General features: G+C 39.1%; 1 protein-coding gene across 2 annotated transcripts in view; it reads right to left on the reverse strand.

Moving 5' to 3' along the window:
• The window catches only part of DCAF5 (DDB1 and CUL4 associated factor 5), a 77,110-nt gene that overhangs the window by 37,089 nt on the left and 20,733 nt on the right, over nucleotides 1–19,288 (reverse strand). For both annotated transcript variants that reach the window (XM_059819492.1, XM_059819491.1), the window contains exon 5: nucleotides 17,487–17,616. In XM_059819492.1, coding sequence (XP_059675475.1) covers nucleotides 17,487–17,616 — 130 coding nt within the window. The remainder of the gene's footprint in view (nucleotides 1–17,486; nucleotides 17,617–19,288) is intronic.

Here is a 19,288-nt window from a genome sequence, read left to right on the forward strand (position 1 = left end):
TATGGTTTTTAATAAAAACATGAGAAAATTTAATACTAGAAACTGTAGGCTTAGAGACAAGGATTTAGGATCCCCCTCATCAGCCCTAGCTTCTGTTCATCAAGATGGATAAAATAGCTCAAAATACTCAGTCAGGCATTAAAAAACGAAACAAAAAAACCCCACGTGACTTCCCCGCCCCCCTTCTCCTGACAGGTTTGCATAAGCCAAAATTTTTTTCTATGGAAGTTTCCACTTCCTTAAAAGAAAAAAAAAAACACACCACAAAAATTAAACAAACAAACAAACACACACACACAAACAAAAAACAACCAAAACCTCAACCCCAAAAAACCTGCAGAAGAAATAAACCCAGATTTTTTTGGCTAAGAAAGGTCAATTTTTCTATAAAAATATACAAGTTCTCCACCATGGATAAGAACACCATAACATACATGCACCAAATCAGACTTAATGTTAAGGTGCAGCCACCGCTGCACCAAGACTAAGCCCCTCTCCTCATTATCAGTTCTCCTCCTCAACCTAAACCGCAACCCAGAATTCTCTCCTGCCTACAAGTGAGCAAGCCTACCGGATGCCCCATCCTTTCAAATCTTCAAGCAAAGTTTCCATGGTTACTATTATTATGCCCTGCCTGAAGTAGTTTGAGATTATATTTTATAGTAATATTAATGTAATATTAAACTAGCTTCCATTCTGCTTACAGATGTTTTCATTAAGCTCCTATAGGAGTCAAAGCTATCAAAGAAAACCCCTCTTGGAGTTGAATTCTGTATTGTGTTTCAGTAACTTTAGTGTAACAAAGCTCTAAAAGAATATTTTACTTCATAAATTAGATGAAGTAAGAAAGGCTAGAACTTCAGAAATTATGATCATATACACACATAAGTCTAGAATTAAGGAGCTGCATAGTTAAGATGCCTTAAAAGATCCACAGCTTTGCCTACCTCATACCCTCACTCCACACAATTCAGCCACACGTGTAATGGAAATACAGTTTGTGCTGTGGCTCCTTGAACATTCGGCTCAAAGGAAAAAGAAAAAACAAAAAACAAACAAACAAAAAAAAAACCACACCAAAAAAAAAACCCCACCAAAAACCCCAAACCCCACACTAATAAAAAAGCCAGTGGGCTAAGTTTGGCTGATAGAGAAGGAAATGCTAAAACAGCAATTTGCCACTCATACATGAGAGCGACATGCCGATGACTTTCCCCACTTACCTCAATTCTGCCCCCAAAAAATCAGACTCTATAGCTCCAAGTGCAGCATTTTACTGCACTAATCACAAGACAGTTGTTTTCTGTTTTCCCCACCCTGCTGTGTCCTCTGCCTCTTTGAAAGGGTTTGTTAAATTAAACTGCACAGTGTTTTCCTTTAACAAATTATGAAAAGAGGCAGCAGGTAGTTAGGTGGGAATAAAGAGAGACAAACTGACACCAAACCCCCCCAAAACATCCATTTCCTGATCCAGAGGAGAAATGTTTGCTCTCTCTCTCCTGCTACGAGAGAACATCTGAAAGATACAGTCAGAAATATGATGGGGGTGGTATGGAGGGAGTGCAGCTCATGGCTCCATCTTGGCCAAAAAGCTAGGAGCCTAGCTCACAAATAGAGGACATAAAGCATTTGAGAAATCTCTCTTCCTCTGCCTCCTACTGCAGGCAGTGCACATGGTAGCAGTATTTAGAACTGAGGAACCCCAACACTTCCGTATCTTCCATTACAAAATTCAGTTGATTATAGAACAATCATGCTGGCTTTAGGAAAAAAGTAATAATCACCCAAGATGTCTTCTAGAGTATTCCATCTCCACCAAAATCGCAGGAAAAAAGCAGTCAGCCATCTCCAAGAAAGAAGCTGGGGGAAGTTATGTTATTTTTTTATAGTATTAGACCAGTACTAATACTCATTAGTACTAAAGAGGATGTCTGAATCAAGAAGGTCTAAAGATCTTCAAACTAATCAGAACCAGAGCTTTTGCTCTTTTTCTTTTTTCGGGGTGGGGCGTGAAGAGAAAGGGAAAAGCTGTGTTTAAGCATGTTCAGTGTTTAGATGACTACCTCCACTTTCCCGGTTGCATCATGGTGCTGCTCTGTACCTTTAGTCAATGCTACTTTTGGATTTTTTTTACACAGGATTATGTGGGGTAGTGTAGACATGCTTGGATATGTTGCTCATGTTAGAACTGCCACTTCTGCCTGCTCCTTATTGCATGCTCCAGCGAAGGAATTTCAGAGGCAATACCTTCTTGCAGTTACTAAAAAGTTTACTGATGCATCAGACTAAAAGCAATGCTCTCCTCTCGAAGACGCAGACCCTGACAGCTAGTGAGAAATCTGAAGACAATCCTAAAAGGGCACCTCTGAACCAGATGGGTGCCCTTTCTGCCAGAGGCATTATCTTTATAAATCCAGACCCAGACTACTCTGGGATTTAGTCTGCTACCAAATTTGGCTCAGCCAGCAGTGGAATGCTGATGTTGCCTACCAGCTCTTGAGGCAATATAGGGAGAGACACGTGCACTTCTGAGTTTTTAAAAAAGTCATCTTGCATGATTAAGAGGAATATTTAGTCCACAGATGGAACATTACAATCCAAACACACATACTGGAGCTGGAGGAAGGCTGAGGAGGGAGAGAATGGACAGTTATGTGCAATATGGTCATTTCCGTAGTTGGATATGCTGCACACAGGCAGCACTCAAGTGTTAACTAAACACCAGCTCAGCCAAACAATGGAAGGCTTTCAATCCAAGAGTAGCACCACTAATGTAAATAAATCTGTTTCTACTGGCAGCTAGTGGGGTGAGGGAAGAAGTAGTCTCACTGCACTCAGAATTTGCAGGAAAAGTCTACACCTGAAACAAGCATTTCCCTCTCCTCCTCTCTCCCCTTTTCTAAACAAAGAAGTTGTTTCATCCTTTATTGAAAAGTTGACTGCCTGAGTGGTAACATAAGCTTAACCCAGGCTATTCAAAAGCTAGCTTGGCAATAGACAGTGGCCATTAAAACGGAGAGAAGATCAGTGTCTTGGCTGAAATAAAATAAAAGCAGCATGCATGACAGCATTAAATAGAACCGTTAAATAAAAGCATTGAATAGCCTCTCTTGATAAGCTACAAATCTGACAATGAACTGCAGTACAGACACTATCCTTGGGAAATGAGTGTCAGTTAAGAGGGAGAAGGAAGGAAGGAAGGGAGAAAGTGTTGATATCATAAACAGCAGTGTGTGAAACTAACTTAATGAAAGAATGACCTTAAAAGGAAAAAATGAATTGAATGCTCGTAACTAATACACACCATTGCATACAACTGTGTTTGTCAGCATTTCTGTAACCGCAAAATTGAGGAACTTCTAACTGTGCAAAAAGAATTGGAATGAAACTTGGCAAACAGAATCTTGGCCTGGAAAACTTCAGAAAGGTTTTTTTATTTTTTTTCTTTATTTGGAAGAAAGTTACTCTGTGTGTGTAAAACCACACACAATTCTTATTTAGTCTGTAGCGAACACTTAGAAAGAGCCAAATTAACCAATAACAGAAAAGCAAGCACAAGATCAATTAACATGCATACTTTTTTTTTTTTAAAGTAGATTACAAGTCTCAGAAATCTCAAGATAGTTTCTTTGAAAAGCAGATATGGCGTGTCAAAGTGTATGGAGTTTCACTATATGTATTCAGAAGTGTTAAAAAACGTGAAGGAAGTCCATCAGTGTCTTAAGATTAAAAAGGTACATAAGCCATACTCAGAATTTTATTATTTCTCATTAACATGATAATTTTTCTAAATTCTGTCATCACTGTTTCTGATTATCTCACTACCTTCACAAGAACTCTCTTCAAGAAATTCTACTCTACATTCCCTAGAATCCTTAACAGGAAGTAAGGGGTATTTGCTTGGACTTTAAAGAATAACCAAATAAAATAAAGGCTGCGTATTGTTTGCAAAACTAAACACCTTTGCTTTCCTTCAAAAAGAACATACAAGTAAAATCAACTGCACCTACCACGACAGGAAAAGTAGGGAATTTAGGGTGAAGATTCTGCATGTTCAAGAACGTGTCATTCCTTCTGCTCTTTACTGTTAGGGTCAGGAACATGTAAATTAGTATAAAAAGGAATCCCCCATCGTTAATAAACTCTAAGGTGAGCAGAAGCTTCACCTTTCCCTCCAAACCAGGTGGGCAATAATTTATTAACTTTTTTAATAAGAAAGATTCTTATCTGGTAACTGACTTCAGAATCTGGAGCCTTAAGAATGTCAAACATCACCAGATTTCAATACCCAGAGCAGCCAGACCTCATAACAACAAAGCCTTGCGTGGTTTGGCCCTTATGACCTAACTGAATCACTGAATGCTGATGTTGCTTCACCAGTGATCTCAGGCAGTTCTCCAGAAAGTATTACGCTTTCCTTCATTCACAGGAAAAAGAAACTACAGAATTTCAGTATTTTGAGAAAGATGAAAGAGCAGAGGCATAAAGTATACTAAACTCTCCCCTTTATCTGTATGACTTTTATCCTTTTAGGACTTAAGGCTTACCTCTGCCATTACAGTGATTAAACAGTAGCAAATGACAACAACAAACAAGAAAAACCCTATTTGTTTGAATGTTTCACATCCTCCTCCAGCTCTATCCAAGGTTTGTTTTGGTCTTATTACAGACCTGTTCCCAAACATTCTCACTGTCCTAAGCTTGCCTTCACTACAGATCTGAGAGTCAGCAGGCACAAGAGTGTCCTATTCTCACTCTCTGCTTGAATCATCCAGGTGTTACCGTAATGTAGGTAACAAATGAGATCTAGTAGACAGTAAAATAGTTTTGCAGGAAAAGAAACATTTAGCCAGATTAAAAAAAAGAAAAGAAAGTAGAGAATACAAAGTCAAGAGCAACTGTCCAATAACCACAAGCAAGCTAGCTAAATCACCTGACCATTTTCCTCCTTTTCTAATCCCTAAATTCTACAGTCAGAGTCTATTATTCAGCCTGTTCAGAAATAGTACCTTGTAGGATGGAGTACAGACTGTGAGAGAGAACACTGCTCAGCTGAATCCAGCAAAACACAAAGGAGTAGGTTCCATCAGATAACCAGACAGAGAAGATGCAAATACAGACAGACATGGCATGGGAAGATGACCCTTAGGCCAAATGAAGGAACAGGAGCTGTTTCCAAAACAAAGCACACACCGAAGTATAACACAAAGACAACAGATACCAGAGAATGTTACCTTAGAAAAATAATCTGAGCGTAAAAGTTGGTCACTCGTCCTGAAGAGTAAATCCATTTTCACACCTCAGTGTCTATGCAAAAGCAGTCACGTATCAATACTGCAGTCCTACCAAGTATTTTTTTCCTACACACATTTCTGTGCTGCGATTCTTGTATTGCATTAGGAAAGCTGAGTAACATCAGCCACAGATTTGTTTCGTCATCCAATAATATATATACACCCCCTTCTTTTCTCTAGCAAAGCTGCATGAATTTTTAATTAACGAAATTGAAGAGCAGCAACAACAAAGTAGGCCTTTCTTTTGACAGGAAAAGTGGCAAGATCCAAGATGCTCCTGCAGAAGCACAGTCCAGTCTTGAATCAGTAAAGCTTTTGCCTCTAAGAGGTACAAGATAAATAGAAATTATCATGTAAAGCTAACTGAATGCAACTGCACACACAACTTTGGTCTCATCAAGTTGGTTCCACCACAGTTTCCCATGGAGTGATGTTTCAAAGACTAATTCCCTTGTCTTAGAATAGGGTTGAACTAACATTTCAGATGTTCTCCCAGAAAATAAACTAAGAGGATCTCTCCCTTGTATTCAGTCACCAATATTTTTTTTTTAATTTTATTTTCTTTTTTTAAACAAAAAATGGTATCTCTTTTAATTCCTTTCCTCATTTTAATTCCCTCCTCATTGAAATGAGGCATAAAGGTGATTAGGGCAAGATTTATATGATCACAGACTTATTTCCTTAAGAAAGTAGGCTACAAAAACCCATTAAATCAGAGTCTCTTTTGAATGACAGGTGACTATTTTATACTTTTTAAATTTCTGTTGCAAGGACAATACTTCGCACTTTAAATTCTTGCTGTAGGAAGACCTGTGTGTTAGAGAATTTCAAAGCTAACAAAAAGATTAAGCATAACGAGGCTTTTGAAGTAGGCAGTATTCCCATTCCTTGATACAGGAAAAACTGAGGGCAAGAGAGGTCAATCAACAGACCTGCCCAACACTGTGAAACAAAACCAGGTTTCCTGACTTCTTGTTTACTGCATGAAGCTACTTATATTCTTGAAAACTATAAACTTGAATACCACCACTGCTTCTGGGAGGAAGCTGGATCCCACAGAGCAATGGGACAGTACCTAGCTTAAAGTGCCTGGCCAGAACCAAACCAGGGCTAGTGTGGGGATGCTGGTAGGTGTGAAAAAAAGTTTAATCTTCAAATCCCCATGCATATGATGGAGGGCTAACTACCTGCAATGGATAGTGTGATTTTAACAAATGAAGATTTGAGAAAACTACTAAAACAAGACAGGAAAAGCTGAACAGAAGAAGAGTCACCATAGCCCAATCTGAGAACAACAAAGAATTAAAAGCTGAACTACTAATCATACACATTTTTGTTACACAATTTGAACCTCAGTTGTGTGTCAGATCAACAAATCTGGAGATGCTAGAGGAAGTAAAAAATCTTTCATTCTATTACTGAAAAAAAACCTTCAAAGATCTTCAGTATGCACATCAGTGGACTAACCTGAATACACTCTACCACAGGAAGGATACCAGCCTAAACATAGAAAAAGCTAAGCTAAACCCTCTATCCCAAGAGGGGCTGACAAGGTCAGGCATAAAGCAGGACTGCAAATGAGATAAGGAATGTGTACATCTAAAACAGAAGTGAGAGGGCCCTTCCTACGGTACCGTCCTAGTTAATTCTGCAGTAAGACAAGACATAAAGGTGGGGAAAAAGAGACTACGGCACCTGCTTCACACACTTGAACACCAGGCAGTATTTGGCAGACTTGCACACTTACTTAAGTATTTCTAGACTATTTATTAGTTGGTGCTCACACTAGCAACAGAAAAGATCACTTGCTTCAGAGTAAAAAATATCTAGCAATAAATTCACTGATTTACATCTTTTGCAACTTTAGCGCAGCACTTCTGTCTTTAAAAGGGGAAAAAAAAAAAGAAAAAAAGAAAAAAAAAAGCATCAACTGGCTGAAAGTGGCAACCACAAAAAAGGACTTCCAGCAGAAATACCACTTAAGCCATCAGCATGACTAAAGCCTTAATGATTGTCACCATCTCTCTTTGCCCAAAGACAAAAAGGCTCATTTGCAAGTACTCCCTTTATTAGTGGCCCCCTACTAGAAAGGCAGAGGAGACTAGTGTTAGAAATATCTAAGGTAAAGAAGTAATTTGATTTTGGCTAAACTTGTGGCATACAGATTGGGGATTTTTTATGGTTACAATCAAGAAAACAAAGCCAAAAAACATCCCAAAAATACCACTCCCCCAGATGCTGTTACCACTCAAAAGTTCCTTCAACACATCCCAAAGATTTCCAGAAAAGAATAATTCAATCCCCATAAAATTAAGCAACAATCAGCTCACCTTCTATGAAATTAAAAGGAACGTTTAAGAAATAATGGAAAACAAAAATGGGGAAAAAAAAATAAAATCTAAGTTTAAGTTCTGTGTTATTTGGGGCAAATATGCCAAATTGAACCTGGTCAGGAGAGCTTCAAATTCTAGGTCGAGACACAGATCAGTTGAGCTGCCTCAGTAGTACAGAAGCAAAACAGATGAGGATGGTACATGTGTGGGATGAGTTGTACTTCCTGAACTGTGAGAGAAGACAAATAGTTATTTGAACTATTTGAGGTGGTGTGGTTGACCCATACTGGTGAGTGCCTAAGTAACACTTAAAATTTGTTATACTGTAACCTAGCTGAATAAATTACTTTACGCAGCATAAAGTCAGTCAAAATTCACAACAAATGGTTCAACTGGGAGGGGAAAGAAATAACTGATAAGCTGGACAATGAAAAAGTGGTTGCCAAGATACACACATTTTTCCTGCACTCATTAATACAGTGCTCTGCTCAGAGCAGGACTGACAAAGGTCTCCGAACAGAAACATGCAGCACATTTATATTGTGCTGAAATAACTTTAGACAGGTAGTTGCTCACTCTATGATGTAGATGACTCCTCCATCTGCAGGGGCTTTGGCAATCCCAAAGCACATGCATTAGAAGTGATCAGAATAACAGGCTTCTTTCCTTTACATGCAGGGTTGAAATGCAAAACATTTGAAGAAAAACTTAAATCTCCACATACTATTCCTGCCATCCCACTCCTGTAGCCATCAAGTAACTTCTTATTAAAAATCTGTAAGGAAAAACCAATTACAACCAAAGATGCTACTTTCAGAAAATTCCCCATCCACTGGTTCTAGCCTCTAAAGAGCCCTGAACCTCACTAAACTCATTGTCAGAAGCAAACCCTCTGGTTACGCCCCAGATTAATATCCCCTGCAACAAAATCATCAACAATACTGGATCTCACACTTGCACTTCCAGAAGCTCCGTATTTCAGCTAACATACCAGTCATCTTGGTAACACACAGGTAAAACTAGGCAACAACTATTTTTTAGAGTGAGCTCAGGAAGATAAGCTAGAAAGGATAAAACTCAGCATGTGCATGAGAATTTCTCAGAAAATAACTGCTGTCTCCATTCTTCTGGTACGATCTTTAAGGAACAAATACCTTGAAGGTATGAGCCTGCAAATTAAAATTGGCAGCCGTAGGAGACCTAAATCTATGGTCTTGGACTCAGTTACGATGCTGGTTTTATGACCTTAGAATACCTTCCACACCACCACACAGGTTTTTTGAAGTCTTCTCTATGCAACAGGCTATAAATAAATATCACCTGTGGTACAGCCAGAGGTGCAAATACTCATCATCTCCCTTTCCTCCCTTTCCCTTGCGCTCCCACCCATCAACAAAAGAACACCAACAAAATAAACCACGCCTCTATTCAGAGGTAATACTTAGCCCTCTCTTGCAAAGATGGTCTATTTGACATGCATCTAACTAAACTCTGAAGAACTGTTCTCAAATTGCCTGTAGTTCTGGCAGCTACCACTTCTATTTTAAAATTGACAAAGGACTTGTAAACCTGAAACCTAGCTTTTCCAACTACATGTCAGATGTCAGTCTAACATAAACCACCTGCAAGACTTCTAGGTCCTTAGATTATCATGAGTACAGAGATATTCCATACCCCTCCGTAGAAAGAAGTCATGTAGTACACACATTGTTTTCCTCTTGCCATCAGAGACCATCACACTGATCCAGAAACAAGAAGGTAATAGTTACCAGGTCTTTAAAAGGCTGTGAACTAAATGAAACAAGTGAAATGATAAGGCAAAGCAATCAGGAGCCAAGAACTAGATTTTCAGAAGTACTGGGTACGTGTGATTTCCAACAGATTTGGACCAGAAGTTATGCATTCAGTACATTGTTTTAAGAGTTGGACTACGTTTTCTTGCAGCACAATGACTAAGGCTGAACACCTAGTAATTAGCACTTGGCAGAAAAAGCTCTGTTCAAGACAAAGACTTTAGAGAATGCACCGTCAGTTGAAGACTAGCAACACAGTACAGCCAAATCCTTCAAAGTCCTCCACACATTGGCAAGATCAACATACCCCTACATTCATAAATGTGCCAAGAAGAGTCCTCCCTCAAGATCCCCCTGAATCTAATTAGTCTATTACAGGGAAGAAATTTCCATCTCTGTATTTTGCTTACTATTTAATGAGCTAATCACTAGGTGACTCACTGATATCTAACAGCAGGCATTCCTTATCCACAGCTTGGGAGTTTGCTTCCTCTGAATTCTCAGTGCAGGAGGCAAATTTGACATTAGTTTGAAGTCCATTAAGAGAGCCTTCTTAACTGGTGTTTTTTGAGACACAAATATTAATTAATGTGAGCTAAAAAAGTTTGCTTAAAAAGGCTCTGAACTGCAATTACTCCTCAGCAAGACAAAGAAATAGATCAAAGCTGAATTAATGTTCCTCTTTGGTTTTGTCTGTAAAGCATTGATGGAAAACAGTGAAATTGACAGCCTTTTAACTTGGGCTTATTATGACTTGTATGATCAAGATAGCTTTTAAAATATGCCATAAAGTTTACAGTCACCAAGGGATTCCAGGTTTGCCCTGGTGGTCAAGGATTTTTTTTAACTCATTGGACTTGTCGAGTACATTGACTTGTAACTATACACACAGCACAGGCCTCCTGAACTTTCAGAAGAATTTTAAAAAGGTCTATCGCATGTCAGCATTTCTACCTCACTTAGAGCTTGAATCCAGTACTTGAGTTCTGGGGACAGGAGTGTTCCCAGAACTCAACACTCAAGACCAGTGTCCTGGAACACTATGTTGTACTGCAAGAACATAAAACGTCAAGTGTCAATAAGAAACACTCTCTGCTTATAGTTTATTCTCATGAAACAGACAGCCTTGGAAGGTAAATCACCCCCAACTTTGGTTATGTTTCACCTCTTCTACTTTGTAAAAAGCCACCAGGAATGCTTGTAAGGAACATGCTGATGAGACAAAAAAGGGGAAGGTTAGTGTAGCAAAAAACCCTGAAGCAAGTAAAACAGTAATGCCACAAACAGCTGAACATATCTAATAGTTCACTGCTCATCAAATGAGGAAGGTCTTGCTTGTCTATCTCCTGTTCTCAGCCTTACAGGCCTTCCTCTCTCTTCTCCATCATCTATGCTATTCACTGGGCCCTCCTTGAACCTAGTTCAACTTGCTAGGCCATAAGAAAGCTACAAAGCTTTTCCAGGTTAGTTTTCTAACTTCTGAGCATGGTGAGTCGGCTCAAAAAACAGGTCAACCACAGAATTATTGCAAATGGACATAACAGGAATGAGGGCCTGGGAGCTTTTCAATAAGCCCTCACAGGCTCACAAAAATACCCTGAGATACATATTTCTGATACTGACCCAAGACCTAGCATTTTAACCCTTGAACTGGACGCAGAAATGGATCCCACCGTGGAAAAAGCACAGGCTCAACACTACTATCACAAGCAGAAAACACTTCTGTGAACAGCCTTTTTGCAGTATGAAAACCAGTTTAGAAGTATGTGATGGTCATTAATAGGCCAGGCCAAGAATCATTTTGATCTCAAAAACTTCCAGATTAGTTGATGTAAGTGTGTGTGGGGGGGGGGAACATAGGAAAAGAAAGAATTAAGGAGGTAATTATCATACTTTCTTAGGGAAAAAAAGCAACCTTTTGATTTCAGTAAAAAGGAGGAGATAGGCATGGGGCTGCACGGAAAAGGGAAGGGAGAATATGAGTACCTAAAAATAGCTAGAGTTACATAGTTGCTGCTTGAAATATATATGTAAACTAACTTGCTGAGTTGCCCCCAGCAATTCTGTAACAGTACATATTTGCAATGCATATTTTATTGTAAACAGTTTAAGCCTTTTTAGATTTTCTTTAAAATGCCACAGCTTCCAGACCCCATCTAGTGGTCTGAGTGCCTTACAACAGCCTCATTAATCAAGACCACATTTAAGCTTTTCAATGCACTGTTTTTAAAAAAGAAAAAACACAGCTGGTTTCAGTTTAACGTCCACCTGAAAAAATGGCAATACTCACACGTTCTAAAAATAGAAAAATAAGATTTGCAGAATTGCTAGTCAACTTGTAACCATGCTGGACTTATATTAGCTCTATTTTAACAGTGCTTCATGTGCTATTTTTGAGGAGCCAGCCCACCAAATTCAGATCTTATTAGTATACTGGGGGAGAAAGGGAGAATCTCAATTGCTGCACTAAATTTGAGACAGAAGAGCTATCAAGCTGTGAATGAACTTTGGGAAAAAGCAAAATGAATCAGCCTCTGTATCCTGACTCAGTCAGCAAGACTAATCAAATTATGACTATTTGAAGTGAGCTAAACTTTTCACAATTCAGAGCCGTGCATTTGTCTCCAAGTTTCCCCATGCATGCCAAGAAATGTTGGCTTTTCAGTTATGTTCTTCACTGCAGTAGCCAAGCATAAAGCACTCCCAGCTTCCCATCAGAAAGTTAACCAATTTCACAGTATATGAATAAAATCTACTCATAATCAGGACTTTTCTTCTAACCCTAAAATAATTCATTTTTTAATTTGTAGAGGCGTTTAGTGCTGCCTGACTAAAGAAGTGGATAAATCCAATCCTCCTGGCTGGAGGCATGTAACAGCAAGCTAGAAGACAAATTCTCCTATAACCCAATTGGAGAAGAGCCGTGTATTTTGGAGAAAAATACTCCGATGCAAAAATCCTCAGATTTTCTGGATAAATAATTAGATGAAGCTCATTTGTTTCTGACAAGCAGTGGAATCTATATCTGAATTCTCTAGCCTGCTAGGATATTACTACTCCATTCAAGACTTTGAAAATTTAGAGCTATTAGTTTAAAACTGTACAATTAGCCATATTCCACTGACTGCCATACAAGTTTAGAAGTTAACAGCAAACCACCCCTTTTCTGACAGTGCATCATCAAGCTCAACAAAGTTAAAGAAAAACTATACCTCACCTGAGGAGCCTCTGCTGATTAAAACCAGAAACTCAGCATTAAGCCTGATCCCCTTCAAATGAGTGAAGGCCAGGTGAATCCTGTGGGCTTATCAAACCTCACCTGTATCTGTAAAGAGTATTACTGCACCAGTGCTGCTGGCCGTAACATGTTATGTGAAGGTATTGCTAGCTACAGTACTGCTACTGGCCACAAACAGCTAGTCTTCAAACTTCCAGGCTTTTCATTTGCTTTCTGGATTTTGCAGGGGGGCAGCAGCAGGATTCTGCAGAAGAGTCTCCAGTTGTGAAGCAAACCAAGTAGTGGCTGCATCAATTTAACTCTGCTTCCGTCTGAGAACTGACAGAGAACAGGACAGTAGCTGGGGTAAATGAGTTTTACATGAAGTGTTATACTAGCAGCAAATTATTAATTACATATAACCATTTCACCTTTCCCGTATTGGAGGAGTGCTGCAGCCCTGCTTAACCCACTGGAAGTGACTATTTTGGCAATCCACAGCAAACGTCTAAAAGTATCTACACTTCTTCCCCTCCTTTCTACCCATTCAACCCTAATCAAAACCCCACTATCACACATGGTGACAAAACAGCTAAAGTTTGCCTGATCTAGTAATTTCTGCTAGCACCACAGTTGGAACGATAGGACTGAAAAACTCCCATGATGGCCACAGTATTATGAAGGATTACTGAATACTAAAGGAAAGGAGGAATTCCCTTGACAGCTTACAGCATAAAACAAAGTCCCTTACAAGTGAACTTCATGCGCAGCAATGGAAATAAAAAGGTAGGTTAGGGAAGGAATAGACAGATCTAACAATTTTATACTATAGTTATATATTGTGCTATCCAACAATCCCAGCAAGTTAATACTTCCACATCGTGTCCCCCAAAAACCTCTATTCCCTCGTCCTTCCTACACCTCAGGCAGTGTTACATTTTCTTGGATACTGACAGTATAAAAAGAGAGCTACAAACCTGTAGAGAAGCAAGGATTTCCACCATTAGCAGACCTTCTTGACAATGAGAAAAGCAGCTGATGCTGTAGCCCTTCTTTGCTGTGCTAGTGTTCTGGCATGCAAGTAACACAGGCAGCTTCCTGTTTACCCCTAGATTATTGAGAATTTCAGGGCAGTTTAACCCATTCTGCCTATAAAATTCATCAGCCAAAACACTTTTGGCACACATCTTACCTGAAACTACACTTTCTGTCCTTTATTATTAATAAGAACATGGAAAATACTCACAAACTCCCTCATATACCAACTTCAGTTCTATGTAAAGTCTATCACAAGTACTTACAGCATTATATGGATTACTTCATCCTTAACAAAAAACTCTTTTTTTCCCTGATAATTAAGTTCACAGTGTATTTTCCCCAGAAGAGACTGTAACAAACTAAAACCCACAGATGAAAATCTAAATTCTGGCTTCCACTACCTCACTGGAGTGAGGATTGTATCTTAACAGATCTACAAATTAATAAAATTGTTTCCTCATAAGACAAAGTGAATTGGCCCCAAACATGTTAAAAATCAAGTTCCATATTTCTAGATTAGGAAACTAGATCTGCAGAGACCAGTGGGAGTTTTGGCAAATACTCTGTTACTTTATTAAAGATTAAAAATCCAGTCTAATTTATTTAAATATGAGGGACTCTGACTTTGGCGGCCCGCTAGCAGGACACAGCTCACTCTGAAGAGTCCTCTTCCCTTAGAGTTTCCTGGGAACAAGCTGCAGTGGCAGCAGAGTGCTTTAGGCAGTTTTCTTTCCTTCAGCCAAGCATACCCTTCTCACCATGTTTTGGGCACATCTCTGATCAAGCAAAGGAGGAAAGCTGAGGGCTGTCCCAGAAAAATGGCAGCTGAAAGTAGACTTATCACCTGCATTCATTTAAGTTAAAGCTTGCTCTGCCTAAGTCTGAGGCTCTAAATATCAGTCAACAGCACTCCTCTGTGAGGAACAGCCTGTCTCTTACTATTCACTTTCCTGTTTCTGAGTTCTCTGGGAGGAGCGGGCTGCAGGCAGGAAGCATGTGCCGATTTTACACAATGCACCACACATAGTAGGTTGCAAATGCTTTAAGTTCAGTCCTTAAGGCAACAGCTGCATGGTATAAGCAGTGTATGTCCAGCTGTACAATAAGGGTGTTGCACATGTTCCCCTATGCATTGAAAAAGTGGTGTGACCTGCTGACCTTGGAATTTCAGCACTGTAGTTGCAAGGTATGATGTTTAACCATCACCATTTAGCTTTTTAATTGGAAAGATTTACTTTGATCAGATTAGGACCAGAAAAGGGTAGCTCTTGTCCATCAGATGTAGGCGTACAACCTTCCACCAATTTAATTTATGCAAAGCCTTCAAGACGACCCAGAGGTTACAACATAAGGCACCCTTTCCCCTGCCCTTTCATCACTCAAAAAACACTGTAGAATTCAGATTTGTCAAAGGTTATTAAGTCTTTCACACTGGTACTAAACCTGGAGAAATACAAATTACTTGCCAAGAAGCATTACCAATTAAATTCTGTTACAGCTATTTTATATTTGGCATTAGAAAGAACAATGCCACAATACAGCTAAAACTGTGTGTCCTTACATGTGTCAGCACAGACTATTATCCCATACATGCACAGTAGCCCTCAACAAGCTCACAGAAAGCACATTGCCTTGTGGTTAAGACCGAAGAAGAAGGCAGGACAGCATCTAGACTGGAGATCTGAGTTTCCATGACTTGATATCTGCTACCACCCGAGAAATAGATCATCAACACTTTTAGATATAAGCTGAGAAACTTTTGGAGATCAAAGTCTTAATGAGAATAGCTAAAAATAAGAAAAAGGTACTATTTCTGCTATTAAAAAGCAGCTGTTAAAATTTGTAAGAGGAGACTTCCTCACTCAAGTAATCTGCTCCTGCATTTATCAGGGTCAATGCTTGTATCCTTAGTGATACTTTCTTCCTCTCTCTATTCCTGTTAGCTTTGTACAATCTTTCCAGCGGTGATTCCATTTCACTTTGCTACCCAAGTGAAAGACTTCATTTAAATTTTGCAGCCATATAGAATTTCTATTGAGATAAGCTATACCACTCTACCAACATCATTCCTTTCATATTCACACTCTGAGAATAAACATCTGAAGAGAGAAATGTTTTGGTGTAACTCTTTCAAAAACAAGACCAACTCAACCTGCAAAAGTTCTTAGGTCAAAGAATTGAGGTAGAAGCTGAAAAACAAAGAATCCTGCAAAACTAGTATGAGGCCAGCTGGCTTGGCAAGGGGTAACCAACTTTGTCCATATTAGTTCACAAGGAAAAAAACAGGCATGAACTGAAGTTAAAATTACAGAAATTTTGTGGAAAAAAACCCCAAGAAACATGTTTTGTACGAGCAAAATAACGCTGAAGTCTTGTTATTTCTCTCCCTCTATCCAGTAAATGCTGAAGTTAGTAAGTAACCTTCTAACATCAAACTAAGACCTAGACATAAAGAGTTTGACAAGGATAAGAGAAGATAGCTTAGGCAACTTCCTAACTCCCTTCCAGTTAAATTTTATCAAACCTAAATTTAATAGCAGACTGTACAACACCTGCCAACAAGGGCTCTGGCAAACTCTACAAATGTGAGCGAGCTCTAGAGCCACCAGCATCAGCACGCAAATTCTGATTCAAGCTTAAAAATAAAAAAAAAAATCCATTCAAACCAGTACTGTTTACAATTTAAGAATAACAAACCCTCCTGAAACCATAATTTGGTTGCTATTGTAATGGATGTCTAAACATTTTAGAATTTTTTTAAGCCAGTTACAATTAACTTCATATGAGATTGTACTATACGGAGAGAAAAAACAAACCCAAGAAGAGTTTTTAGTAATATGCACTTCTAGATATTCCAAGAAATTCACCAATAAGGGGAGAGGAGAGTTAAGCGTGCGCTACGGAAGATTTTAAATAGCTGAGGCTACTGCGCTGTAAAACAAGTACCACCTGTTTTCCTCTCTTTTCACTTTTTTGAAATTACCCTTTCTACACTTACACTTGTAACTGGAAACATGTAAACATAAAAGTTGGGGGGGAGAAGGGAGAAACATTTACTTGAGGTGCTCAAATTATTTTTCTGATTATTATGATAAAAAAGGGAAATTATTTTCAAGATCTGGAAGATTGAGAGAGACTTCAACAGAAGCTTAATCTCTCATGCATGCAAAACTCTGGTATCAGTCCACTTCAGAACCCAGTCGAACCACACTTCATACTGCAAACTTACTCTCTTATTTTCATTTGTTTAAAATCCTATGCAAATCTGGAAGCACATTATACAGCCAAACTGATTATCTAGGTGTCTAGAAAGTCATACAGAACTCTTAAGCATTGAGTAAAAAAAAAAAGCCTTGACCACAATCTCTAGTCAGCTATGGAAAACTGAGCTGGGTGGAAAAAACAAACTGTAAACCAGGCAGTGCCCACCACAGCCTCTTACAGTATTAGCAAGCCAGGGCTAAATATAATGATGCGAACTTGACACAACAATCCGAGCTAATCTGCAGTGGTGAGGCCAGGCAGGCTTCCAAAAAAAAAAAAAAAAAAAAAAAAAAAAAAAATCACTTACCTTAACATTGAAGACCTAGCCCCATTTTAAATCAAATTAGATCATATATATAAAAAAGAATGTTAATTATGCAAAATAATTTAATTCAGCATTATTAACATTGCTGTTAACTTTGTTCTGCATCTTTTCTTACCATGGTATGTTCTGACCTTAAAAAAAAAAAAAAAGAGAGAGCGGCATCCCATCACCTCTCAAGGGAAAGAAACAGCACGGCATAAGACAAGGACAGACAGATCTTACCTCTGAGGTTTACGAATATCCCAGAGTCCCACACCTTCCTTAGAGTTGGCAGTAGCCAGTAATCTGGGTTCTACTGGATTAAACATCACACTGTGAAAGGCTGATGGGTAGTGTGCCAAGCAGAAGGGCTCTGTTGAAAAAGTTGGTATTTCAGACATAAGAACAAACAATGCATGCAACTGTTAGATGCAGTGAGTTTGGCAGCTTAATACGGAAACAGCTGAACAAGATCTGAAGATATAGAGACATGTTCAAACCATTTCTCAAGCTGACACATCCAAAGCAATATAAAACCTGAGGTTTTAAAATCCACCCACGTGTATATTAACTTTGTCTAAATATGGAAAAGGACACATACTGGATTTCAAGACTCCATTTTGCTTACGGAAGGTTATTGGAGTTTAAAACTAGCCACTTAAAGATCAAGTATTTGAATCTTCTTATTGTTCATGACCAAATGGTCATCTAACAAGGACTACACATGGGGTGGGGGCGCTTCTGAAAGTTGCCTAGCAATATATACCTGGAATCTTCCACAGCCATTGATGACCACCCAAACTGTAAATGTAGCAGCAATCGCTTATATGGGAAAATAATATTACAAAAAGTGAAATAAGTTTGTATGGAACTCAGCTCAAAGCAAGCTGCCAATCCTGGGAAAAAGAAGCCTGCCACCTCTTAAGTGCTGTACAAGCAGACAAGAAGGGTGTTCCGCTTGGATAAAAATGTTTACAGTTAGCTTTTGCTGTTCACACACAGAGTTAAAAACATGCTCATCCAGACTCTCTCCCTCTCGATTAGCGTAACAAGACTGTGTTTGGCCTGCTATTCTGCCCTATTCATTCCATCAAAATGCTGCCTCCATGAAGAGTGGGAAAAAGCCTCGACTCTATCATCCTTCTCTGTATCTTTCTGCTAGCTTTATGGCTTTAGGCACAGTCTAATTCTCTTTGTTGTGTGTATCTTTTGTGGCATGCTGCCACTCTTCCACTCAACTAAGAAACAAGAATCAATGCCTATTTTGAGCCAGGGATTATGCCAGACTTTTCCATTCGCTCTTTGCTTTGCTGCAACCACTGTGTCGCTCACATGCTTGGGAGACTCTTACTGCCCTTATTTGAGCCACTGTGTGCCAGCACATTTAGTTAGCCCCACAAGCACCTCCAAAGGTACTTCATTTTCTTTCCTCGTATCCCTCATTAAGATGTATAAAACACCATTAAACAGATAACCCTCCCAAATTCCCAATACCTTCTGAAACTACTGCCCATGAAGCAACTGAGACAGAATTAATGTTTACTTGTCCTGCCCCATCTGTATCCTCCTCTTATGCTCTATTATAAGCTTTTAGATACAAGGACTTTCATTTTTAGTGTTCATTTAGCAGCGATCAAAACAAAGGTCTCTGACCATGGCTGAAGCTCCCTGGTGCTATTGATTGTCATAGGAGGCAGAGGTAAAGGGAAGAACAGGAGCAAACTTTTCTTCTGCCAGCCTGCCCTAAGGCTTTAGAGATTGCTGTTGGTCTGCCAGCAGCTCCAAATAAGGTTTAACACCAAAACTGACCTTCTACATTTGCATCATCAAATCAGATCCCTGCTGGGACACAAAACACTGTGTTATTAAAATGGCAGCCCCCACTGAGAAGCAATGGCCTGCATTAGCTGAGTGGAGAGACAAACAACATCAGATTGCCAAATAAAGGGGAGGGTTTTTTAAAATAAACTTTTAATTTGCGTACATTTGTTTAGTCAAATCATTGTCACTAATTACTGGTGTTTTCCTTCACCCCTTTATTAGAA

The sequence above is a fragment of the Gavia stellata genome, chromosome 7, assembly GCF_030936135.1.
Source record: "Gavia stellata isolate bGavSte3 chromosome 7, bGavSte3.hap2, whole genome shotgun sequence".
Classification (NCBI taxonomy): Eukaryota; Metazoa; Chordata; class Aves; order Gaviiformes; family Gaviidae; genus Gavia; species Gavia stellata.